Raw genomic sequence first — 26,795 nt, 5'->3', positions numbered from 1 at the left:
ATAAAAATAAGACTTTTTTCCTTCCGTGCATGGGAAAAACATTTAAATTCTCTCCACTGTGATTATGATATAAATAAGAAATCATCAATAGGACATTTCTTTTTTTTTTTTTTTCCCTCTTTCCTTTTGGAGAAACAAAAATAAGGCAATGCAAATACTGACATCCCCCACTAAAGAAAGGAGACTGGAGAAAACCCCACCATACTTCTTTGAGGTATTTTTTAGGGTCCATTCTGGTACACTTGCTCTTGTCTGGTCCGTCCTTAATTCTCAGAAATTTTATCCTGAGCTCAACTGAGACCATAAACGTAATGGACTACCTTCTATAATCAAAGACAGCATAACCCAGCCCTTTGCATGTTCCCATCTATTTTATTGCAAGGATGTTAGGTCAGAGAATACAGGGTTTGAGGATGATCTTGCAGTTCTCTGAAGTAACCCTCCTTACACAGCTCAAAGTTAGGGATGACAAAAGCTGGTCCCTAAGAACAAATCTGGAAGAGGGCTTTGTTTTGCATACCAAATACTCTGAACTTTCATCGGGTTTTCTTACCCTTAACACTTAAAGCTGGAGAAACAATAAATTCACTTTCAGTTAGTTAAAAAACAAGATCTAAGATGACAGGGTCATTCTTTTACATGACTTCCTGAGAATGCTAACCCCACAGAATTAATACTACCTGAAAATTAGACTACTAGCACCTGAGCAACAGTTCAGAGTGAAAACACACAATGAAACGTCTCTGCAGTCAAAAGCACACTGAGTACTGAGTGACAAACAAGTGGGTACACATATTTGGGACTAATATCTTAAAACCTCTCAACAAAAAGTGCAACCAGTATTGACAGATAAGGAAAAGGAAATGAGTGCCTGGGTCCAACTGCCTGAATAATAAATGTTTAGTGAGTCATCACGATTGTTTACCTCTAAGACTAAAGCATCTCTAAAGCAAGAGATTTCTAAGGAGCCCCCATGCTCCCTTGCTTTGAATATTATTTGCTTCATAACATCCTATACTGTTTCCCTTGCAGTAACGACGCAGCCACTCCAACTCATAAGCCAACGCTGATGAAGTTACTTAACATATTCCAGATCTCAGCCTTCTGTTTGTCAGATACAACTTACAGTCCAGTTTGTCCCCCTGTTCACACAGCCAGCCCCTCAAAGGGAGAATCATTCCAAAACACAGCTTTTAGGTGTTTAGAGTAAGTACTTCACAAGCCGAAGGATCTTTAATTATCCAAATGTCTGAAACACTGCTACAAATACATTCAGTTATGCATATCTACATGTGAGTAAACACACAAAGCACAGCATACACTCCTTAGACTGCAAAGGGTATTTTTTCCCAGATGAACCTAAATACACTTAAGTAAAGAGGAATCAGTGTACAAAAGTCTGTGCTTTTGAGAAATCTGAATCATTCCAGGCAGGAATTTTGAATATACAGACTGGAATGCAGAAGAAATGTTGATTCCCAGGAAAACACTTTTTTTTTTTTTTTTATTAATGGAAAATATATTTTGGATCTCCCCAGGCAGCTTCTCAACACCAGATCTGTGGGAGAAGGAAAGGAGTTTGTACTTACTTGTAGTGTTGTATTTGATCCCATTGAAGAACTCGGGGCAAGGTCTCTCTACTAGCTCCCCTGCAGAGGTTCTGGGCCAGCAGGTCCCGATCTGATCAGTGGTGGCATTGCAGTACAGACCTTTTACATTAAAAAAGGAGACAGAAAGGGGAAAAGAAGCAGTTTAGAGAGCACAAAACTGACACACTTGCATCACAAAGCAAACCGAACCTTTGCACCTAAAAAGCTTTCCCGAGCCCTCCGCTAGGTAATGTTTCCTACCATTAAAGCCCAGGAAAGGGATAGAGGAACTCTCTAAAAAAGTCTCTTGTAAATGATCCAGGAGGCTGCAGTTGACATCAAATTCTTCTAAGATGAACTGAGATACGGTCTCATCCATTATTCACCCTGGGACTGCTGGACTGGATCAGGCTCCTTGCCCCTTTTCTGTCTGGTGGTGGTCTTTGATTTGTTTGGGGTTTTTTTTGTCCCCTCTCCTTTCCTCCTTTCTGGAAACAAATGAATATCAAGCTGCGGACACCCTGCAGTCTCGTGTGTGCAAGCCTCTCTTCTTCCCAGCGTGCTGACAACTTGGCTGAGAGTCTGCGTCTGGCTGTGCAGTTCAATCCTCCGAGCTCTTCTTTGCTTTAAACCAGCAGCTCAGGAACCAATGGGATCACACTGAGCCCAGAGTAAGGGGCTTGCGTCTCTTAGCCAGCTCCCCTGGTCTAGCAGCTCTCCAATGCCGCCTCACATTGCCAGACTGTTGTATTGCTTTCTCTCCCTCCCTCGCTCTCTTTTCTCTCTCTCTCACACACACACACGCACACACACATGCAGAGACAGTTTTATTGTTAGCTTCGGGGATGAGCACTTTTTGCAAAAATACTCGCTGCAAACTAGAGCCAGGGAGGAAAGGAAAAGCCATCAGACGAACGTAACTCCTCTGGCTTTTTGTAAAGCAAAGCAATTCCTGCCTTTACTGTGTGGAACTGAGGATGAGCAGAGATGCTTGGACAGGGAGGGGGAAGAAGGGACCCAGTCCAGTAGCTGCAGTACTGGATCCTGAGCAGGGTTTGAGAAAAAAGAGAAATAATAAAAGCTGGTATGAGGGAGGCATTAGAACAAAGGAATCTGGAGTAATGACCAACAGAGTGAGGAGAGTGAGAGAAGGAAGGGTTGTGAGCCCAGCCTGGGAGAAGCAAGGCACAGAGGCAATTATCACATCTTTCAGCCACTCATGCTGATGGGATCGGATGTACAGTAGAGGGGAAGGCACAGAGAGTGGAGGAGACCTTTGGAGTGAAGGATGAGCAACTGAGGGGACAAGGAAGAAAAGCATGGCCACTTTCCATTTTCCAGTGGTAGGAGGGAGCAAGCATTTCAGAAAGGATGGAGCACCAAGGCTTAGGAAGAACTTCTGAGCAAGGAAACCACAGTGTGCGAACAGAATAGCAAAGGCTTGACAAACAAGTTGTTATGGAACAGGATAAAAAGGGTTTGGTGAAGGGGAAAGATGAGAAGTTTGGAGGGAGTTCCCCAGATGTTTGGTCATCTATTGGGAAATCAAAAACTCAGTGCAATGGGAATTGGGTGAAGTTCTGCACTCTGAGACATGCTGGAAAACAGCTTAAACCTAACCAGGCTTTTTGAGTTGTTATATTAGGATAAAAGGAAAGTTTTACAAGAAAGTGTCAAAAAACTTGTCAAGGAGGATCATCTAGCATCACGGGTTCAGAAGGCTCTTAGGAAGTAAATAGAAAACTGGCTTGTAAGGGAGAAAAGAAGGCAAGTAATATATGCTGCAGCAGAGATCAATGTAGAAACAGAAGTTAAGGACAATAAAGAAGTTTTGAAGAATAAATAAAGAAGAGAGAAAAAAGAAAGTGTTCCAGAAATGAACTCCTGCTTTACAGTCTGTGTTCATGGCTTTAGATAGGACATAAGTCTTACACTGAGTTCAAAGCAGTGGTATAGGGCTTCCTATAAAATCCATCTTCCCACCTGCAATGGCCTGGACTTTCTCTTTACTCATATTTAAGACTAAAGAGTTTCATTCTTTATTCTTAAGGACCGAAAGAATTGTGTTATTCAAAGAAAGGAAAAAGGAAAAAAAAATCACTAGGTCAGAAAGACAAATAAATTAACAACATGCACGGATGAGAGAACTGGCCAGGATGCTATTTTGCTGTCTTGGAATCTGGAGATTTTTAACATTTGCACATTACAATGAGGGAGAGGTGAAGAGAGCCACTGTGGTTTTTTTTGTTTTAAATATTTAAAACCCCACGAAAAATAACAAGTGTGCTAAATCTCTAGGCAGCATTATGTTCTGAGGCAAGTGAATACGTCTCCACTTCTCTCTCTGGATCGACAATCTCATCCCCAAGTGAATATTCCCAAATTTCAACCTTCTTCAGAAATCTGCATTTCAATAAATTGACCCTTGTCATTACCACCAGATATCTTTACCCAGTGCATCTCTAATCTCAAAAAACAACAGAGAATATTTATATAGCATCATTCACACACAACCACCACCAATATACTGGTTGCCTTTAAAACAGGGCTTTGCAAAGAAAACCCTATTTCTTGAGCTTTCAAGTGAGGGTGACAAAGGGTGCTCTAAACCTCTAAGTAATTCACAGACATCTGTCCCTCAAAGTATCTTTAATTGTACACTTTTAAGTTTCTTTGCTTCTTCCTGACAGAGTAGTTCAGTTCAGAAAATGTATTTTTGTTCCTCAAGCAGAGCCTCTCAGTGATGGCTGTGAGATCTTCTCAGAAGAGAGCGTTTGCAAGTGCCCAATGGCATCATTGACCCCAACAGCCATTTCTGTTGAGGCAAATCAGTGAGCAGGGCACTTGTCCAGGATGCTAATAAGATACCTTTTTTCTTCTTCTGCAGCGGAAAAATCACATAACCTGACCAAAAGTCTTCATTTCTCACTTACTGTCTGCCTTGTCAATTTTCTCACACTATTTGTGCAGCACTGGAATCAAAAACTTGGCTGGAGGCTTTGAGCACTAGAATTTTCTGAATCTTTGGAGGAATGCGTCATTTAATAAATTACAAAAAGAAAGACAGATAAAAATCACCAATTTTAAGTTTGGTAAATGTTTCATGCTCTTAAACACAGCCTTGTATTTTCCAGTGTAAACTCTTGCAGATTTTTCAAATGGTTTAAATATTAGAGTTGAACACTAAGATGGATTTCACTTCAAAACTATTCTTTATAGTGATTAACACCCCAAAATAAATGCCCCAAAATAAACTTTTTTTTTTTTTTTTTCAGAATTAGGAGAATGATTTCTTCATTTAAGTGAGAAAAGCAAGAAAATCTTCAATCTAAAGTGACTATTCTCTCCATCTTTCCAGTTCGGGCAATTTTAGAAACTCAGAAGCAGTACATATCACATAGATAATACTATTGCATTACATATAGAATCATAGAAACATAGAATAGTTAGGGCTGGAAAGGACCTTAAGATCATCAAGTTCCAACACCCCTGCCATGGGCAGGGACCCCTCACACTAAACCATATTACCCAAGGCCTTGTCCAACCTGGTCTTGAACACCACCGAGGATGGAGCATTCACAATCTCCCTGGTCAACACATTCCATTGCCTCACCACCCTAACAGGAAAGAATTTCCTCCTTATATCCAATCTAAACTTCCCCTCTTTAAGTTTTAACCCATTTCCCCTTGTCCTATCACTACAGTCCCTAATGAAGAGTCCCTCCCCAGCACCCCTATAGGCCCCCTTCAGATACTGGAAGGCTGCTATGAGGTCTCCACGCACCCTTCTCTTCTCCAGGCTGAACAGCCCCAACTTTCTCAGCCTATCTTCATATAGGAGGTGCTCCGGTCCCCTGATCATTCTCGTGGCCCTCCTCTGGACTTGTTCCAACAGTTCCGTGTCCTTTCTATGTTGAGGACACCAGAACTGCACACAATACTCCAGGTGAGGTCTCACAAGAGCAGAGCAGAGGGGCAGGATCACCTTCTTCGATCTGCTGGTCATGGCCCTTTTGATGCAGACCAGGATACGGTTGGCTTTCTGGGCTGCAAGCGCACACTGCTGGCTCATGTTCATTTTCTCATCAACCAGCACCCCCAAGTCCTTCTCCTCAGGACTCTCTTCTTTGCTCTGCTCTGCTCTGCATCTCTATTTAACAACCAAAAAAACCGCCCCAAAAATAAGTACAGAGGAGATGAACAAATTGTCCAGGAGTAAGTCTGAGGAAGAAAATAATTTATTATTCCTCAGTCCACAAATTAGAACCATTCTTTAACAGTCCCTTCCCAGTTCTACTATAGCCTCTTGCTGAAAAGCTACTTTTGCAACTCTCCCTGAGTACAATTAACTACTTAGTGAAAGTTTCCCTCTGTCTGGATCTAATAAAATCCTGACCATGTCAATTTGACTCATTTGATATGAAAATGTTTCTCTTTATAAAAGAATCATGAAAGATTGACAGAAATACTGTAGCTGGTGACACTGCTGACTGATTGAGTGCTGATGCAGTACCCTTTCATGATGCATTTGATACAAATAACTACTAGATTTTGCCAGGCAGTAGGTAGAAAATATCTGCCTTAAAAATTACTGAGCAACCCAAGAAAACTAGTAATTGCACTTGGCAGGCAGAAAAACTTTGTCAACTTAAAAGTGGGCTTATTCCTATGTGGTAGTACTCATTGGTTTGTCTAGCTGTGTATATGCAAGACATATGCATAAATGATTTGTATAAGAACATCTGAATATGTAAGGTTATGGAAGTGAACAAAACAGACAAATAAATATGTAAACACACACACAGCTCAGCAAGCCTCTTTTACAGAAGAGATATTGGAAAGAGACCTACAGCTCTTCCAGTAAACGAATGAGCTTTGCTCATAAACGCAATACAGTATTCCCTGGTAATGGAAATCTTTGTATGCCAGCCCTTGCACCACTGTTGCACAGCTGGTTTCTCAATCTGTCTCCAACCCAACCCAGCTGGTAGAACTAGCCAGAGGATAGATTTTAGTTTGCCCCACTAACAGTGACTAACAAGGATGACATACTGTTTAACCAGCAACACCAAAACCCAGCCTCTATGCAGAAGAGGTGTGAGGTGACAGTACTACTAGAACTGACTGCTCCTTGGCTGTGCCTGCTAGAGGCGCCTCTCCTCCTCAGACACACGTCCTCTATCAAATCAAGGGACCACTATGTATTTCAATACCCACAATGGGAACTGGGGGGAGGGGAAAAAAAAAAAAGGACAAAGAAAGAAAAAATAAGAAAAAAACCCCAAACCCAAAAAACAAGCACCGGTTCTCTTCTTATTTCCCTTCCTCAGAGAAACAAAAGCCCACTGTATCACATTCAGCCTTCTTTTCTCACTGCAGTGACTGTTTCATCACCCAGGTTCCCTATCCATTAATGTGAGGAGTTCACACTTTCCAGGCACAATAGTCACCCATCTCTTCTGTTACGAAACACAAAGTTGAGGACAAGAAATGCACATCATTCATCAAACATCCTGGTTACACTAATGATTTTCTTACTTCAGTTTTGCTGGCTTTCAGGAATTTACCTTACCAATATTAAAGTATCACGTGGAGTCATGGTCTCTTTATATCTCTTCCTTTTAATTCAAGTAGGTCCACATCCATATTCATCATTTGATTTTATAAACTGGTCTGTTAACACAGCCATGGACCTGTGTCAGGAGTGTGAGAAACGCAAGATGGCTACATCCCAAAATAACTGAGTCAAAAGGGTGCTATGGTCTGCAGCCCAAGCACAATGCCATGTGGTTGAACCTCACATCTGTCCAATCCTGGTGGAGTTGATGCTGGTTCACGTGAAATGCCATGAACACTTTGTGATGTTTATCACATCCTCAGCGAGGGGTCCTATAACGATGCTGGGGAGGGACTCTTCATTAGGGACTGTAGTGATAGGACAAGGGGTAACGGGTTAAAACTCAAACAGGGGAAGTTTAAATTGGATATAAGGAAGAAATTCTTTCCTGTTAGGGTGGTGAGGCACTGGAATAGGTTGCCCAGGGAGGTTGTGAAGGCTCCATCCCTGGCAGTGTTCAAGGCCAGGTTGGACGAAGCCTTGGGTGATATGGTTTAGTGTGAGGTGTCCGTGCCCATGGCAGGGGGGTTGGAACTTGATGATCTTAAGGTCCTTTCCAACCCTAACTATTCTATGATTTTACGATTCTATGAGGAAGGACTCAGATCAGTCTGAAAGAAAAGATTATCTGCCCTGGTTTTGATGGAAACATGGCAGAGAGAAAGATGAAGAAGGAAGAGAAGGAGAAAGAAACATCTTTCTTATTTGTAGAAATGACGTCTTTAAATCCCTAGAGGACAATCGAGAGGCATGTTTAAGCTTGATGACAGAAATACAGAGTCATCAAGTAATTGTCCATACAGCCTAGCTGCTCTCATTTGGACTTAGCATCTACCTCTGCATTTTACCTTTAAGTTATGAGGCAGGAGAGTTTCAAATGGCACAATAAGTTTTTTCTCAGCTCTTTTTTCTGTTTGAAAATACGTACCCCAGTAATCCTTAATTATTGCAATGACCTTTCAGCATCTGACTTTAAAGTTAGTGGGTCTATTCTGCTGTGTAAAGAACTTAAGAACGAATACTTTCAGGAAGGTGCTAATTTAGCAGAGTGGCTTCTGAACCATAAACCCGAAGGCCTTCCTTCTCAATGTACACTGCAAAACTGATCTGACTACACTTGCAAATACAGTGACAGCATGACCATTACCTGGTAAAATATTTCTCTTTCCTTCTTGTTCCAGATACGCTGGCAATGAATATAAACACAATTTTTCAGAGTGGGAATAGGACAGCCTCATACCATATGGAGCAAGACAAGTCAAGCAGTAAGAGATGGATGACAACGTAACGATCAACAGTAGACATCTTAGCTGCCATCAGAATGTCTATATGGCTATCTTCTCTGCCACACACACCACAGCTTCTCACAATGAATTATACTCTGAGAAATGAGTAAACTAAAGAAAACCACTTCTCAAACTGAGTACTGCACTTCTAACCAAAATCTGGTCCTTAGTGCATGTGCTAGAGATTTACACAGAGTTGCAAACTGTTGTATGTGGAGAGGAATATCAGACACAGATAAAAACAGATCTGTGTTTCATATGATTGACTCATTTGTTAGAAAGAGGAGACATCCTTTATTACTAGAAGTGAAGTATGACTGTAGTGAACAAAGATAAAATTAAAAAATGCAGGTCTGTGGTGATAAATCTTTGAAGCTTTATTGATGTTAAAAAATATTTACTGTGGGTGTAAAAAGATGCAACAGCATAAATAATAAATGACATAGTTACACATTTATATATTTCTTTCAGGACATTAATACATTTGTCATTCTCTACAGCTACAAAACCTGTACAAATGAATCATGTCACGTGATACAAATGATGAGACATTGCAAGGAAACATTAAAACACACAAAAGAACCAACCTTGACACACTCAAAAATTGACAATGTTTTTTTTAAAGTGAGGTGTTTTGGATGAATGTGCAGAACACCATCTACCATGTCAGAGCACAGAAACACTCATTCCAGAATAACTCTGATTTTATACATGGTCAAATTCAGGGTCAGTACTTCACAGACGTACAAGAACACAAAGGACCTATTTTATATATTTATTTATGCCTGGCAATGGCCCAGTCCTCTGTTTACAGCATAAACAAATACAAAAAACATAATGGAGGTTAGGTCACATCTTAACAAATGATGACTGTGATGGTGTGTCTCATCTGGCCCACTTTCTCTCTGTTCAACAGGATCACTGACAAATAAAATGTATAGAATCAGGGTATTGCACTGCTTTCATCTTTATAACACATCAGGCAACAAGATTTATTGCATCTTACTTCAGGACACACCAGTCAAACTCTTGCTCAGGAAGCAGAGAACAAGACAGAAATAACATACGGTCATATTGTCCAGCATCCCATCTCTGACAGTGACCAAAATCAGATACTACAGAGAATGATTTAGCGCACCAACAAAACCAGCCTGTTCCAAATCGCCACGATTTAATTACCAGGGCACCCTAAGCAACATTAACATATGCAGTAAGAGAATGAATTCTTTGGATTATGGGTCTTGCCTTCATTGCCCAGCATACAGCACTGTAGCTACAGTACTGCAACTCAGAGTTTTAAATCATCCAACTTGCTGCACTTAATTGGGTATTTTTGAGAGGCATCAGCATTCTGGCTTTCAGAACCTAGGCTAGTAGCTTCTGTACTCCTTTGGGCATGTCTGCCCAACCCAGATGCAAAATCCAGGACTCATAACAAATTTAAACACTTCAGAGTTGCCAGCTCGCAGATTCAGGTTGCTCTGAATCTGAATTTTATGAGGTACATAAATTGCCATTATAGTCAAGGAAGATCTAAATTTTGATTCAGCTGTCTAAAAGTACACGTCCAACACCATCTGAGATACTCTAGCATACCCGAGATAGCCACAGGAGTCTGGCAGATAAACACAGGACCTAGGAAAGACCCAGCCCTACTGAAGCAGCTGCTGGCTGCCAGGCATTTTGTCCTCAAGCATCTCACATGTTCTGGGACACCAGTAGCTAAGCAACCAAATAGAACCTCAGATGTCCATTGATTACAAGGGCTGATCAGGTCTCCCTGAAAAATTTGCATGCATGGGCACATAATCTTGAAGACATAATCAGAATTCCAGCTAGCAGTACAATATCAGTGCACACTGCACCTCTAAATGCCCTCAAGTGCCTCACTCAAACTCAGCAAGGAGCAATAGAAAATTTTCTTCTAAGTACTTGGTCCTCTAGTATGTACCTCCTCTCAGCTACTGGATAATAGACTGAGCAAAAACTGTTCACAGAAGGGAAGAAGCCCATCATCAGGATGTCACTAGGGAGACTCTTTCAATATTATTACTTAGGCTCTACTCTATGTAACAGATTTTTATTCTATATAATATAATAGATTTTAATTTATCTGCTAGCCAGCAGGACAGTCAGCAACCACCACAGAGAATGCCTAGAAATTAAGTGGAAGAAATCGCGATCACCTTCAAGAAGTGAGACAGTAGTTCTCAAGAGCATCATTTTGTAACAGACAGTGAGGTAGGGTCCATGCACATTAGAAAGAAGCTAAAATGATTAGGCATGATAATGGATTATCACAATATTATTTAGGGCCATGATAACCAAGGGAAAAGAACCTGATGACACCCTGATTTGTGATTTGCAAAGTGCTTTTGAACTGCTACCATATGAGATGGCAGACCCAGAAGAACAGATGGATCAAAGGACATTATCTCTGTAGCATTAGCTTGTGGGGGTGTCTGGATTCAGTGACCCTTGCTGTCTACATAATTTTGGATACCTCCTGGTATGCCTTCAGACCTCTCCCCTATCTTGACTCACTACCTTTTGTTTGACATTTTTATTGCCAGGATCAATATTTCTGATTCTGTAGCACAGGGTACCTCAGAGCTTACACAGGTAGAGGCTGGATATTTGAGAGGTCCATAATAGCAAAGGGATTCATCTCATCCAATTTAATCCATCTAACACTAGGGTGTCAGGCTAAGACAGGTATCTAGGCTCTCTAACAGCCTCCAAGGAAATGGCCATTTTCAGAGAATGATGATTCACCTAATTTGGAGACAAATGCTTTTTTCAAAGCCATAATATTTATGATATTCTGCTTAGTAGGATGGAATTCAGCCCAAGAGATGGTTAGATAACTTTGTATTTTAGATAGAGCTCTGCCAACACATCAGGTATCTGAGATAGATATTGGTACTGTAGATACATGTTAGGCATAAACTGAAGATGAAAAATCATGCAGTGCAGCATAGTTTCAAAGCAGAAAAAAAAAAAGCCTACATTGAGCTATCTTTACAAGATAAATGATATTAACTACTGTTCATAGAGATGGTTTGATGGGGAAGAATTCCACTAAAGGCAGAGAAACACTTCCATTTCACTGAGCCTTGTGTGTTATGAATTGTGTTGGGGAACTCTACTGTACACACAGGCACTCATACTCACATACAGCAGTTTCTGAAAACAGTTGTTAGTGTGACCATAGCACTGTAAAACAGAAAAAATATTTTCACATCATTCAGGTCACAGCTTAAAATTCTGTGCAATAAAAATGCCCTGCTCACATTATAGTGACACACTGCAGAATACTGAAAAATATGCATTAGGCTTATAATTAGCTTTGTTAGGTTTTTTCTAAACACGTCTGTTGTTGGGGACATGCTTTTCAGTAAGGGTTGTTTCCTTCTTCAAAGTCAGTTTCACTGAAGAGCTCTCTGGTGCTTAAACATTGCCTAACTTTAAACCCACACTTACATTTCACTGACTTCAGGAACTCAGGAGGAGTTTGAGTGACTTGGTAAATAGAGGTAATTTGTTGAACTAGGACTTAAATGATGGTTTGGTTGAAATGCATACATATTTGTTCAAATATTATGTTCTCCCTTAAATTTTATTGGTCTTGTATAAAGCTTACAGAATCTTGTTATTCTGAAACATGCGCTTTGAGCCACCTGTAAACTGACTGAATCCATTTTATTGGTAAGAACTTTCACAGTAAGAATAAACCTTGGAAAACAGTTTAAACCCTCAGAACCAATGTTTTTCCGTTCTTATCAAGTGTTTAGATAAGGAGAGCTCAATCTATAACTGGTTACATCTGCATTGGTTACAGTGGATTTTTATAAAAGCCAAGGATCAGAACCCAAGAATTCAGTGCAAAACAGTTAAAGACTGAAATAAGCACCAACATTAAAATAAATTTATTTCATTAAAATACATGTAACTGTCATTAAGTAAAACAGAATAGCTGATACTGTGATAGATATTTTAGTAACAGTTGCAGCAAAATATTAATCCTGGTAAGTGTGACACTTCCGATCTACCTGACAGCACAGCTGGGTCTCTTTTCCCATGATGTGTTAATTTGTTTTGTATTTGGTAAACTGCACATCTCACTGCAATGAATATTAAAGAAAGAGTACTGGAAAAATATGTAACACTCTAATTAAACATTCTGTCATTCATATTCTCTCACACTCAATAGCAAAGAGAAGATAACTTCTCACTGCTAAGCAAGTGCTGCTTCATTTATGGACTTATCAAATCTTATTAACCTTTCAAAAAATCTCTGACCTCCCAGTCAGAGTAGCCATTCACAGTGTTGCTAACTGGCAGTGATCCTAAGTAGATGTCAAACTCTGCAGACTGATGCCTGGAAAAGATACTATTTTTCAGCACTTCTTCTCTTTCTCAATCTAATAAAAATCATCAGAATCATCATTTATTTATACAATACTGCACACAACAAGCACCTGATAATCACAGTTTTGCCTCTGGGGGCTATTTAATGAATAAATAATTATTTTTGCAGAGGCTTTTTTTCTGCCATTATTGCGGTCTGAATACTAAGAATTACTTCAGTGAGGACGAAGCTCTCTTCATTTTCAATTCCTGTAAAGTTATTAAATACAAAACCTATAGTTTATCCCTAAAATATTTTCCCCTTTATGCAAATAGCCTTTCCTAGACAGAAATGATGAATGAATAACTGTTTCATTCAGGGATAAAGAGTTTGTCAAGTGCTGTGGAATTCTTCTGGATCAAAGGACTGATGTAAGTAGGCTATAAGTCATCCCTAACAGGACTGTAAGTTACTACCTTTGAAATATGTAGTACATATTTCTCTGCCTGGTTTCTAGACCTGTTTGGCTCACTGCCAAAGCATTGTTGACTTCTTTCACTTGGCCACTGGAGGGCTCTCCTAATTTTCCACTACTGCAAGAGAAACATTTGATTGAGTTTAAAAACGTTATAAAAGAAAACCTGTTTGTAGTTAGCTGAATACAAACCAGCAACAACCAAAACTAGTTCATATAACGATCTTCATGAGGAAAAAATGCATTTTACTGTCCCTTCTTCTTTAACAGCAAAAATGTCACTATAGTAACAATTTCACTAGGCAGAAGATAGCCTTTTATGCACAAGAGTATCAACTGCAGAAGAGATTATGGGTTTGAGATGGACAGCAAAGTCTGCCCTCATCACCCATTCTGCCCCATACCACATCATTTCACTCCAAAATCACTGCACAACTGAATTCATTTTTCCACTAAGCATGCATTCAGACCTCTGTCACCTGATTTCCAATTTATTTCCCCAGCTCAAGACCAATTTCCATGGCTAGTTCAATTTGCTTTTGAGGGAAACACTGATGGGTCAATCATCTTATCCTTTTCATATTAATGCTGCTTCTGCAGAAAGAGGAGATCAGATAAGGTTTTCCATTCTCCTGTGGGAAGAGGCATGCTGTGCCTACACTGCTGTGAGTACTTGCAGACTACTGCCAACTGAGAATTACTGACAAATCGTTTCTTTTTTTGGTTTGGTTTGGTTTGGTTTTAATCAAAAGGATTGATTTAGTTAAAGCTAAATTTTCTGGTGGAAGCAGAACAGTTTCCTATATCTTTTCTTAGGACAGTATTTTCAGTGGCAAAATAAGAGACAAGTAGCTTAGACCATCCCAGAATAATCATTTGAGATGAACTTTCCATTGTGATGAGGGAAAACCAGCTGTAGAGCCCTGTTGCATTGTTTTGTCCCATACCTTTGTCACTCACAGCTCAACTAAACTCTTAGGTATATCCTGAATCAAAATGTCTTTTCTCTTTCTCCTGATGCCACAAAAGTTAATGTGCAGAAAGTACAGCAAGCATCACGGGAAAATGTCCACCTCCAGAAGGACACCAGCTTGGTGATTACTCACTTCTCTTAGTGGGAGATGAATTTGCTATAATGAGCCAAATGACAAGATATAACCTCTCAGATGAGTTTCATACTGTTCACCCAAATACACCATATGTGGGTTGAGTAAAAAAGACCAAAATCATAAAGAGTGGAGTGCAGGCCCAGAGAGTTCAAAAGAGGATCAAACACCCTTCAGTCACCTCCTACAATTTTGTCACAAGCAGCTGGGGAAGGATATGGATTTTAGCATTATCCTGATATTGCTCCTGAGTTATCCTGAATGCATTTAAATGTGAGATATAAGCCAGCCAGCCTATGACACATGGCAGAAATTTTTTTTTTTCCTCAACTTAGACATAATTTTGATTAAAGAGTCCTGGCTGTGATCACTTTATCCCAGATCCTTTGAGATACTCTAACACAGAAAAAACTACCTATGATAATGCACAAATGGATGTTCTTGGCATCTGTGACTCTGCTTCTGTCTTGGAATATAAGATTAACTGGAGTTAGGTGGGAACATTCCAGGGGTCATTTAAATTATATTTTAATTATGTAGTCTGAATTGCATGGGAATGTTAGTTTGCCAGGTGACAGAAAATGTTAACAAGAGAAGAACAAACATGTATAATCTGGAGAGGGGGTTTACATCATTTCCTAGACTTTTTTGAAATCTTCAGATTCTTGAGTGAAATAAACAGTTAGGATTCTTAAATTTTAGGTGTTGATCAGCTTATCCTAAAGGCTTTTATGATATGATTGGTGTATTACAGTTAATGATAATATTCCTGTGCTTGCAGCTGCAGTAGGTCATCTGCAAATACCGACTGGAAGCTCTGGGTGAGAACACTCTGACCATGTCGATGTGCAGCGGTCTCTGCCTGAGAGCTAACCACCTGGACTCCCCTTAACAGCCAGTGGATGAAACACGCACATCTCGTTATAAAGTGCACATTTAAATCAGATGAATGTATAACTGCCACAACACTAGCAGCTGCCTATAAGAAGAGACGGAAGCATTTAGCTTAATTGCAGATGCCTACATTATGTATCTCTAACACTAGGTGAGCTGAATTTTTTTTTCACTTCTGATTATGAGCAAAGATTATTTGGTTATTCCTCCAATACAGTCCTGTGAGTTTAACATTAAAATTATAGTCTCCACTGAAATGATTAGCTAAATGTTTCTCCACACCAAGAAAGCCATGGTTTAATTTGAAATAGTTGATTATAGGGATTGAAGAATAGCCCATTTCACCATCTTCAGATAAAAACTAGCAATGAACTTAAAAGAAAATTCTGAAAATAAGAAGCAATTTGTACTTTTTTGGAGAAAACACCACTCCTCTTCAGAAGAATTGTACTAGTTTTTATGGCTTATGTTCCGTAAAAGTCTTTGCTTTTGGCAAAATCTGTAGAAAATATAAACCAGGAGCTCACAAAAGAATTGTCTTACGAGCATGGCTCAGGCCAGTTCTCCTCTGAGTTGTAAATGATGTGGATGGTTCTCTCAGTTTAATAGAGTAGCTGTCAGTGGCAGAGAAATCTCTAGGCTCCCTTAAAAGTCAAGAGGGACCTAGCTAGTGCAGTCAGTGGATTCTATGGGATGATTTCTGTTACCATAAAGAAGATACATAAATTGGGTCAGGTAAATTGTCTTCTAAAAGTCTCTCTCTCTTAACATTAGCTGTAAAGGCAACCTGGTCTGACTTGCTCACTGGGACATGTCTGTACTATGAATGTCTAAACTCAGGGACAGGAATCTCATCTGTAGGGAAAATAAAAGAAAAAAATCATGCCTAGAAAATCTTTCATGTAAAAATAGCCTCAATCAAAACTTCCACTAGGGCTTTGCTTTTGCTTTCATTTTTGTACCATTCTGTATTATGATCTTTACTATGGCTACATAGGAATCCTGTTCCCAATCACAGTGTGTTTATTTAATGATTGGTTTTCACAAACCAATTGGTTTTCAACCAACTAAGAGAAAAGTGAAAAATGAATTAGAAATAACTTCCATGGGTTTACTTACACAAAATTCAAACAGCATGAGTTTGGCTTTTTATTCTCTGAAAGTAGCCACCATAAAATTTGGAGTCTCCTGATGGATAGGCCCTGACAAACCAGGCAATAGAGCCAGCATTGCTCCAAAAGATCAAGTGCAATTTTTCATTTCACTGATATATGTACCTGTGTCCCCCCCAAAATAACTACCAGGGTCTTTGAAGTAGGAAATAATTCATGCAGATAATTATTTATATTGTACAAGAATTAGTGTTCTTCATAGGAATTTTCTGACAGCAAACTCTTTAATTTAACCCAGCTGACAACTGTTCATGCCAGGTCTGAGCACAGGCAGAATGAAAAGGTGTCTTAAATGTACCTTTGATGTGTTCAGTACCTGTAATGCTGACTTAGAGCAGGTTCTGCACTTTTCCTGTGAGACTGACCTTTCTGTGGTTTGCTTTAAGCCTAAGATTAGTTGAATTTGAAATAAAGCTCCCGCATGCTACAACCCAGCCTAGTAAAACACACCATGTGACAACTGAAGCAATAGCTGTCTTCTTGAAATGTAGGCTAAACCTGAGGCAGCTGGACCTATACCGTATGTTTCTGCAGTAGGAGTTAAATAGCCATACAATCACTTAATGACTTCACAAATTCATGGTCCATGATCAAGCATGCAGGAAACTGTAATAAGCTAATCAGCTTGACAACTGCACAAAACCAAGCCATTTTGCCCTACTTTCTGAGTCAAACTGCTCAGTACTAAGACCCTGACACTGCTGAAGAAAATGCCAGATCCATACACAGCGCTCAAAAAATACCCAGCTACTGCAAAGTGCTGAGTTCAGGGATTTTCTGCTGAATAGATTCCATTTACATAGAAAACAGGTTTTTATTTTTCATAGTTTACACTTCTACTGTTACAACAGCCCATCAGCTGAGGACTCATTCAATTTTAAGAGCATTAAGAGTAGAAAATCTCATTGAAGCCCATGCTTTCCAGAATAAACATAAAGGGAAGAAAGGAGGAACACAAGCAACTATACTTTTACTGTTTATAAGATAAAAAACTTCCTTTCTGATCACGCTGAGACCTGCAAGTGTTTATCCCAAGAGAAATGCTGATCTGATTTAGCTTCTAGATACTATCATAATAGGAAAATGAATAATAGCAATAACAATATGATTTATAACCACAACATAGACTTTGACTTTTCATTTCTGAGATTAGAAGTGCCGCAGAAAATGAGAACTCACTGATTTCCTAAAAGCTTTCACTAACAGGCTGAAACAACAAAAAGAGAGGAAAACCTGTTATTCTAGGAAAAAGCTTGGGAATCTACATATACTGACTGTACTTGGATTTGGAGAGAGTGAGGCAAAAAAGATTAACATTTCCAATACATAACCCTCCATTTATGTCCAGCAGAGGAACACAAATGTCTCCACAATCAATGAATTTTATCGTATGATTTGCTCCTAATAGCAACTATCCCTCTGGAGGTGCTTTTGTACACTGACTGTATATCACTGGTCTGTAAAGCCTAGTGACTAGTTCAGAGGTAGACAGGCACTTGAGTGAACTGCTCCTCTCCAGGAAGATGAATTGTTTCGAGCAAGGGCCCAACAGGCCAGGAACAGATGCTGCATCTTCCCTGTCCTTTTTCAGTTACATACAGGCTATTCTCTTGCCTTCAGGCATCATACGTCCTCCTCTCCCAGCTGCAGCAATATAACCAGCCCTCATGATTATAATGTGACTCAAATTGTCCTTTTCACTATTGATAAAAGAGGGATTTTGTAAAGTTTTCGAAGAAGCCTATATGCACTTCAACAACCATTTCAGTTCTCAGAAGCCAGAAGTATAAATAGTCCCTATCTTCGTGACCCCAAGCGGAAATAAATGTTTCTGAACTACGTAAGCCACACTACAGTGTGCTGACAGTAAAAAAAAATGGCATCTTTTCAGCATTAGATTCCTTCATTATGAATCACTGGAAAGGATCTTCAGTGGTACACAAAGTGTGAAAGCAGGACAGAACCCCATATCAGTGGAAAAGAAATGTTACAGACCAAGAAGGAAGCCACTGGACAAGAAAATGGCCTCAGGTTGTGCCAGGAGAGGTTTAGATTGGATATTTGGAAAAATTCTTCTCCAAAAAGGTTGTCAAACATGGGAACAGGCTGCCTAGGGAAGTGGTGGAGTCACCATCCTTTGAGATGTTTAAAAGACTTGTCGATGTGGCACTCTGGGACATGGTTTAGTGGTGGACTTGGTAGTGTTAGCTTAACGGTTTGACTCAGTAATATTAAGGGTCTCTTCCAATCTAAATGATTCTATGATGATTCTTAGAAATGCTTTTGCCTCTTTCCCTAATTGAACCCTGTAGTTCTTCAGAACAGCATCAGCACTGGATAATTACTATTCAGTTTATCAGAGAAACACAAAAAAAATGCAGGCCGAAGGCTATAAAAAGACAACTGTTTATGATACCTTTATAGCACCAAAATCAATGTAAGCAGAGAAAAGGCCTGATTGTACAAATAACTGGAGTAGAATTAATCTCACCTAATTTCAGGCATCCACAGAGGAGGGTGAGTTCTATCCTAATTGTTTTAAAGTGTGCAAATATCTGAATTTAATCAGAAAAGCCTCTCCCTTCCTTTTCTGATTAGTCACAGCTTAAAGAAATTAGTTTGAAGGAGACTGTTTCATTTATTGATTTAATTTTATTTTTTTAATTCATGGATTTTCCAAACATGTCAAAAATTTTACTTGCTCAAAAGAAAACATTTACATTTATATAAATCCGGTTGTAGTTTTTTTCCTCTGGCAGTAATTGTTTAAAATTAAATACATTCTTAAAGTCAAAATCTGTATGATTTGGAGTTAAAACTAATATTGCAGGAAAACATTCATCTTGTTCTAAATGGTACTGGGAGTCAGCAAATTTCTCCTCTGGAATGGGTCCTAGAACAGAAAAGGTAAGCTTTGGAGGGAGTTCCACCACCTACCAATGCCTGATGATTCCTTTGAAATGAATAGCCCATGAGATTATTATTGATCCCCCCTGAGAGTTATTTGGTCTTCACTCTGTATATTTTATACTCTCACTGGACTCAGCTGTCAACAGATGAATCAGCTTCTGAAAAATATATGTGGTCAATCATGGTAAGATTAGCACAGATTGGGAAATTTCCATCTCTTCCAAGACCTAGTAAAGCACCATCCACTAGAATGAAACGCAAATTGTCTTTGCCTAAATCACTTCCAGTGGTAAGAAAGGAGGAGAGGGAAGAAATGTCTTCTTAAAAATGGGCTGTGATAACAAGTATTTAACTGACAGTACCCTAAGTAAACATCCTGCTGGGTTGTTTTTTTCTGATGTACTTTCTTTTTTTTTTTTTCTAATAGAATGACCTTTTTTTAATATTTTCTGAAGGTTTTAATACAATTGAAAGTAGTTTCCAAAATATTTCCAAAAATCTTATAAAGTAAAAGTCTTCCTGAAGGTAAAATTTGTTTTATTCTCACTTAAACTTCTAATAGCAGTCAGAAGTATTAAGATTTTCAGTAGATTATTTTTCTTTTAAGTCTGCTTTTGTCTATGGGAAATCTGAGATTATCATTGCCTTAAGAATTTGTGTTAGAAATTCTTAAACAGATGGGAAGAGCAAACACTCTGAATGTAATTACACTTAGTGTTTGGGAGCCTTAGCATATTAGGGGAACTGAAAGAAAAGGCACTCAACCTAGGTGCATACTTATACTAATAGTTTTATACTGCTTTTCTCCTAATGTGTTGCATTTTTAATCTAGGTCAGATTTAGAAGTTAATTTACTTACAAGATCGTGTTTAGGTGCTTCTCGAAGAGTGATTGTTGTTCAGTACTGCCATACTGAAAATTACCGAAAATACTGCTTCTCTAGACATACCAAAAGATTTCAAACTGTGACCTTGATGTAGCATCCAATAAGCACAAATATAAGTTATAAAAGAACTTTTTTTTTTTTTAAATCCTGGTTGGAATATCCCATAGAAATTGCCTCTCCATTAAGTCTTAAACCAATGAGCTTGTGCAGAAATGGCAGCAGGAGAGAAAACTTTAGTATATCCATCCCAGCCCAGAGCAAAGCCCAGCTCCAGACCCTGCTGTACCTCCAGTTCATCACCCCCATCTTTCTAACATTCAGCAGGCTCAGTTAGCTGAATAAAGTGGTGACTTCTAGATACCTGCAACAAAGGATATGTAGAGGGGCATCTGTGGGTACAGAGGAGAACAGAGCCATACAGGATGTCCTGCATCTCAGGAGTCCGTGAAAGAGCAGGAACAAAGAGGAGACCAAGTAAAGGAAAAGCCTGGAGAAAAGGGCAAAGATATGTAGTCTGCCCAACTCCACCTTCTCAGCCCCTTCCTCTGCAGTAAAATTTCCAAATTAGCACTGACTCTTTACCCACTCTGCTCTCTATGAGGAACCAGATCAGCCAAATCTCTTCATTTGCAAGGAACAGCAAATTTATTTCACCACAGTCAATCACAGTCTCACAATCACACAATCTAGAGTAACAGTTGCTGCAGAGTTGTGAGGGACAAAGACTCCTACCTACAAGCAGACACAACTACTCATGATTTCATGGAGGGAAGGAATGCCATCCAGAAGAACCTTGACATGCTTGTGAGGTGGGCTGATGCCAACCTCATGAAGTTTAACCAAGCCAAGTGCAAGGTCCTACACCTGGGTCGGAGCAATCCCAGGCACAGCTACAGGTTGGGCAGAGAAGAGATTCAGAGCAGCCCTGCGGAGAAGGACTTGGGGGTGCTGGTCAATGAGAAAATGAACATGAGCCGGCCGTGTGCGCTTGCAGCCCAGAAAGCCAACCGTATCCTGGGCTGCATCAAAAGGAGTGTGACCAGCAGGTCGAAGGAAGTGCTCCTGCCCCTTTATTCTGCTCTCGTGAGACCTCACTTGGAGTACTGTGTGCAGTTCTGGTGTCCTCAACATTAAAAGGACATGGAACTGTTGGAACAAGTCCAGAGGAGGGCCACGAGGATGATCAGGGGACTGAAGCACCTCCCGTATGAAGATAGGCTGAGAAAGTTGGGGCTGTTCATCCTGGAGAAGAGAAGGCTGCGTGGAGACCTCATAGCAGCCTTCCAGTATCTGAAGGGGGCCTATAGGGATGCTGGGGATGGACTCTTCATTAGGGACTGTAGTGATAGGACAAGGGGTAATGGGTTAAAACTTAAACAGGGGGAGTTTAGATTGGATATAAGGAAGAAATTCTTTCCTGTTAAGGTGGTGACGCACTGGAAGGGGTTGCCCAAGGAAGCTGTGAATGCTCCATCCCTGGGGGTGTTCAAGGCCAAGTTGGACTTGGGTGACGTGGTTTAATGTGAGGTGTCCCTGCCCATGGCAGGGGTGTTGGAACTAGATGATAAGGTCCTTTCCAACCCTAACTCTTCTAGTATTCTGTGATTTCAAAAAATAAAGTAGAAAGCACTGGGAAGAAGGAATAAAAACAACACTGACTTTAAAACACCCATCATGATAATATAACCTGGGGAAGAAAATCATTGCTTCCACAGAGTCTTTGGTAGCATTTAGCTGATAGGGCTACATCTCCTCCATCCCCAGGTAACTCATCTGGGCAAATGGTAGTAATCACAAAGCAGAACTGTTATTCACAATGTGAAATCCAATCATGGGCCAAAGGTCAAAGAAAAAATAGTAATTGAAAACAGGAAATGTGTTAAAATTGGCCTAGAAAATAATAAAGCATAGGAGAAAAAAACAAACATATGGAGAGGCCATATGTGTTTGGCCACATATGTCTCTAAGGTAAATTCCACAGCTGAGCCCCTCTTAGGCTTTGTGCAGTAACAACCTGCAAGAGCTCTCTGGGGTCCTCAAGGATGGGAGTGACTTGACAGCTTTCCTTAACTAAGGTCACATGGCTTGTGTTTTAGTTTTCTCCTGTCAGGGTTTTTTCACCTGTTCAAAGTGTTTCCATTGTTCCAAGACAATTCTGTAGATCAGGTGAAGGCTAGGCATGATCAGGTAAAACTTCTGTAGTTGCTGGTTTGCCCACATAATTATTCTTTTCCATGACAGTTTTGTCTACATTGGCCACTATTTAATGAAGCTAATATATTTATGCAATAAACACTCGAACAACCAAACAATTCAGAGCATCCATCAGGATCATTTACATATCAATCGTGAGGTGTATACATGGAACAGATAAAGAGGATGAGCATTTTTGTTACGCTGATCACCTTACCCTTGCTACATACAAATGCAAACCTTTTAAATATCATCAGGTCTTTTGCGGGCTAATATGGCATAAAGGTGTTTCTACAGCATAAAAGATGCCAGCCACTGCCAATGTCATGCTAACATGTATATACCCTGTTTTCTCTACATCAAAATATGCAAGTGCCACATTTCATATGGGAAAAGAGTAGTTACTGGAGCATAGGGCAGAGAGACAGGAATTTCAAATCTACTTCAAACTAACGCTGTGATCTTTCTTCCGCACCCTTGCGTTTCCTAATAGGCACTGAATAATTATTCATTATGAACATCTCAGCACTCTCTCCCCTAGAATCATTATTTCTATTCCCTGGAACTTCACACCAGCCACCGAAATTCAAGTTTAATCCCTTATTTTGCCCTGGAGTTCTAACTGTGAGTTTCACCTTTGGGCCTCCAAGATTTCTGGTGATTAAATGAAAATATCAACACATGAGAACTCCAACTAAAAGCAATAGCAGTTACATCAATCAGTTAGAAAGTCCTCATGTTTCGTGTGGGCTTGCAAGGCTACTGTGGAATATTCAAAACTTTTGAAATGCAAAAATGTCAGCTGCTTCCTTTTAATTGCTATGTTTTTAGTATCAACTAAGTACTGCAGGCAGGCTGCAGAGTGAGAACATCTCAAGTTCTAATATTCCTCCAGTAATTGGCTTTGAATTCTTGGCAGATCATTTAACTTTGCACCATATATAAAACATAGATAAAAATATCTACTCCTCAATATCCATGGATTCTATAAGAACCTTTTTGCTATTATTTTTATTTAATTTTAAACTACGGAAAGCTAACCAAGACAAAATATTCCTATTCGTTGCAACACTGGAAACAAGAAGGAACTGAAAATGGTGGACTTGAGGTAAAATAAGTCATAACAGTCAAGCCTCTTGCGACAAGATGAAAAGTTAAAAAGTGTTCTGAAATCTTCAGTGCAGATCAAAAACTAAGTATTCTGTGGCTGTTTCATCCATGGACTAAGGGACTGCAGAAAAACAAAGTAATACTGTGTAATACTGCATATATTTTTCCTTAATTAATTTGTTTTCTCAAATAAAATGAACGCGTATTTCATTTTCTTATGGATGTTGATGATTATAACACAAAAATAGAAGGCATAATCATTTCTATTGTGCATATTTCCACTGATGCCCCTGAGCTCTGTCTCCCTGTTGAAAACAGTCACATAATGATACCCTCCAGGTTAGGAAAATAGTAGTCAAAAGTTTAATAACGTATATAGCTATATTAATTCTCATATTAAAAAAAAATATATTTTTTAAAGTACATATACTGGGTGAATTTCTGTATCACTTCTCTCAGAGATTTCCAGCCTAACTAGCATAACAAGCTATTTTATAGCAACCCAGAAAACTGTATCTTTTTTGCTAGTAAGAGTTTCACATTAGGGTCTGAGAATGCTTCCTAAGAAATTAAGTAAAACCGTAACAACCAACCAAAACAACATGAGACAACACCAGCCTGGGCTGAGTGAATTGGGCAGTCTCTCCCAAGCAGAAATGACAAGATTTACGTGGCAACTGTGGCATTTAAAAAACCATTTCCATCCCTGAAACTCAAGACTTTTAAAACCTCTAGGAGAAAAGGGAAGGCAAGAAAGGGGAGGGGAATTGGTAAGCATCCTACATAAATCACCAAGTTTATTTATCCATGAAGAAAATGGAGATTTGTGCCAAGTTTTAAATTAACTCAAGAGAAAAGGCTTTATTTTTCTGGATAGATGACAGTAAAAAACACCCACCATACTCAAAAGTCCTAGAACTCAAAGGTTTCCAAATTCACCCAGTGGCTACTGGAAGAATGTTAGAATCACAGAATCATAGAATAGTTAGGGTTGGAAAGGACCTTAAGATCATCTAGTTTCAACCCCCGCTGCCATGGGCAGGGACACCTCACATTAAACCATGTCACCCAAGGCTCTGTCCAACCTGGCCTTGAACACTGCCAGGGATGGAGCATTCACAACGTCCCTGGGCAACCTATTCCAGTGCCTCACCACCCTAACAGGAAAGAATTTCCTCCTTATATCCAATCTAAACTTCCCCTCTTTAAGTTTTAACCCATTACCGCTTGTCCTGTCACTACAGTCCCTAATGAAGAGTCCTTCCCCAGCATTCCTATAGGCCCCCTTCAGATACTGGAAGGCTGCTATGAGGTCTCCACGCAGCCTTCTCTTCTCCAGGCTGAACAGCCCCAACTTTCTCAGCCTATCTTTATACGGGAGGTGCTCCAGTCCCCTGAACATCCTCATGGCCCTCCTCTGGACTTGCTCCAACAGTTCCATGTCCTTAGAATAATGACACTTTTTATTCTTAAAGTAATCAGATATTTATATATATTTATACACATATATGTATATAGATTTATACATACGCATATGATTATTTAAAAATAAAAACCACAACCAATTTCTCAGATAAGAAGCTGCCCATCTGAGCCAGAAATCTTGGTTTTAGGCTCACTAATATGAATTTCAAAGACCTGATGCCCACTGAAGTGTGGCTACGCAATGAGGATTCACCTAAAGATTCCATACCCACTGTCAGTGATGAACTCACAAGCAATGTCCTCAAGCAGATTAATAATGAAATTGCAGCTATATCTCCCTTCTGATATTAACTCTTTCCCCTTTATTTAAGGAAGAAAGTAATAGCCATCTACATGATGCTGAATTACATCAGGCAGGGATGCTTTCACAGAAAGGGAAGGTCCTTAGGAGTATGATTCATTTCCTGTAACTCTAGATACTGCAAAGTAGACATCTGCAGATGAATGGGCCTTGGCAGCCCCTATTCCCTTCAAAAAAAACAGGCTTGTTTAAAGATACCAGAACAGCCCTATTGGTTCTGAGTAAAGCTCCACCTACTACACCTACTACCTGTCTACAAGACTAGCCATAAGTGTGGCTGCTTAGGGAAGAACACAGGGACTGGAGACACATAAGCACTCTCTCAGCCTCCCATATTCATGTCAGGTTGCCGGAAGAAGTGGTATACACTCCATCCCTGGCAGCGTTCAAGGTCATGGTTGGAGAGAGCCTTGGGCAACATGGTCTAGTGTGAGGCCATGGCAGGGGGGTTGGAACTAAATGATCTTAAAGTCCTTTCCAATCCTGACTATTCTATGATTCTGTGATTTCCTGAACCAAACAAGGTTTCTCTGGTATGGTAAACCTCTGTGTATTAAACAGTGTTAGCAGTCAAAAGATCAGCTTCTGAATGCTTAGCTTTATGTATCTGAGACAGCTGCACAAGATGCATTTCAAAACGATGAAGACAGAGCGTTGCAATGGTACAGTTCCTTATGGTATTCTTCACAAGGTTTTAGGGAGGTCAAATGAATCCACAAATAAGCTAGCAGGTTTTTTTACTGCAGTGCTATTCAGAATAATGAAATCCAGTTCCCATAGCACATTAATGGAGTTGAGATACCACACAGCATTTAGAATCATATAATGGTTTGGGTTGGAAGGGACCTTAAAGACCATCTACTTTGAACCTCGTGGCACGGGCAGTGACAGCTTCCACTAGACCAGGTTGCTCAAAGTTCCATCCAACCTGACCTTGAACACTTCCAGGGATGGAGCAATCACAGCTTCTATGGGCAACTGTCCCAGCTCCTCACCACCCTTTAGGAATGTGTTTCTCATTTGTCTCTTTCTCTTAGCTATGGGTAGGTGCACTCAAAATATCTGCATCCATAAACAATCTTTTTGTCTATTATGCTTATGCATATGAGTAACATTGCTCAGTGGAGTGTATCGCTGCAGTGAATGAATCTTCTCATACAAGTAAAGATATACACAAGGTGAAGTGGTTGAACAGTTCAATTCTTAGTGGCTTGCATAAACTGCGCTAACATTTTCCATTCTCTCTTTCTTATACAGGCAACTTTCACACTTTCACACTTTAATGAGTAAGATGAATGCCTGGAGGAAAAAAAATATCACATAGTTCTTACTTTACAATGGAATAAGAAAGTTGAACAATACAGAGCTGGAGCTTTACAGGTCAGCTTGCATTTGACTAGTTTTAGTGCTTAACTATTTT

At 39.7% G+C, this 26,795-nt stretch overlaps 1 protein-coding gene across 2 annotated transcripts in view; it reads right to left on the bottom strand.

Annotated features, from left to right (window-relative positions):
- Positions 1-26,795, bottom strand: part of CRHR2 (corticotropin releasing hormone receptor 2) — a 155,508-nt gene that overhangs the window by 103,572 nt on the left and 25,141 nt on the right. Inside the window, exons 1-2 of one of the 2 annotated variants that reach the window (XM_061354786.1) lie at positions 1,851-2,028; positions 1,590-1,709 (exon numbers count right to left, since the gene is read on the bottom strand). In XM_061354786.1, the coding sequence (XP_061210770.1) occupies positions 1,590-1,709; positions 1,851-1,968 (238 nt within the window). In that variant the 5' untranslated portion in view covers positions 1,969-2,028. Of the gene's footprint in view, positions 1-1,589; positions 1,710-1,850; positions 2,029-26,795 lie in introns of those variants that run through there. The other variant, XM_061354785.1, reaches the window with a different exon arrangement.

Source organism: Neopsephotus bourkii, unplaced genomic scaffold (assembly GCF_033783945.1).
Source record: "Neopsephotus bourkii isolate Nb327-2 ecotype Australia unplaced genomic scaffold, CSIRO-AGI_Nbou_v1 NB_745, whole genome shotgun sequence".
Classification (NCBI taxonomy): domain Eukaryota; kingdom Metazoa; phylum Chordata; class Aves; order Psittaciformes; family Psittacidae; genus Neopsephotus; species Neopsephotus bourkii.
Note: the sequence above shows the minus strand (reverse complement) of the source record. Positions and strands in the feature narration are given on the sequence as shown.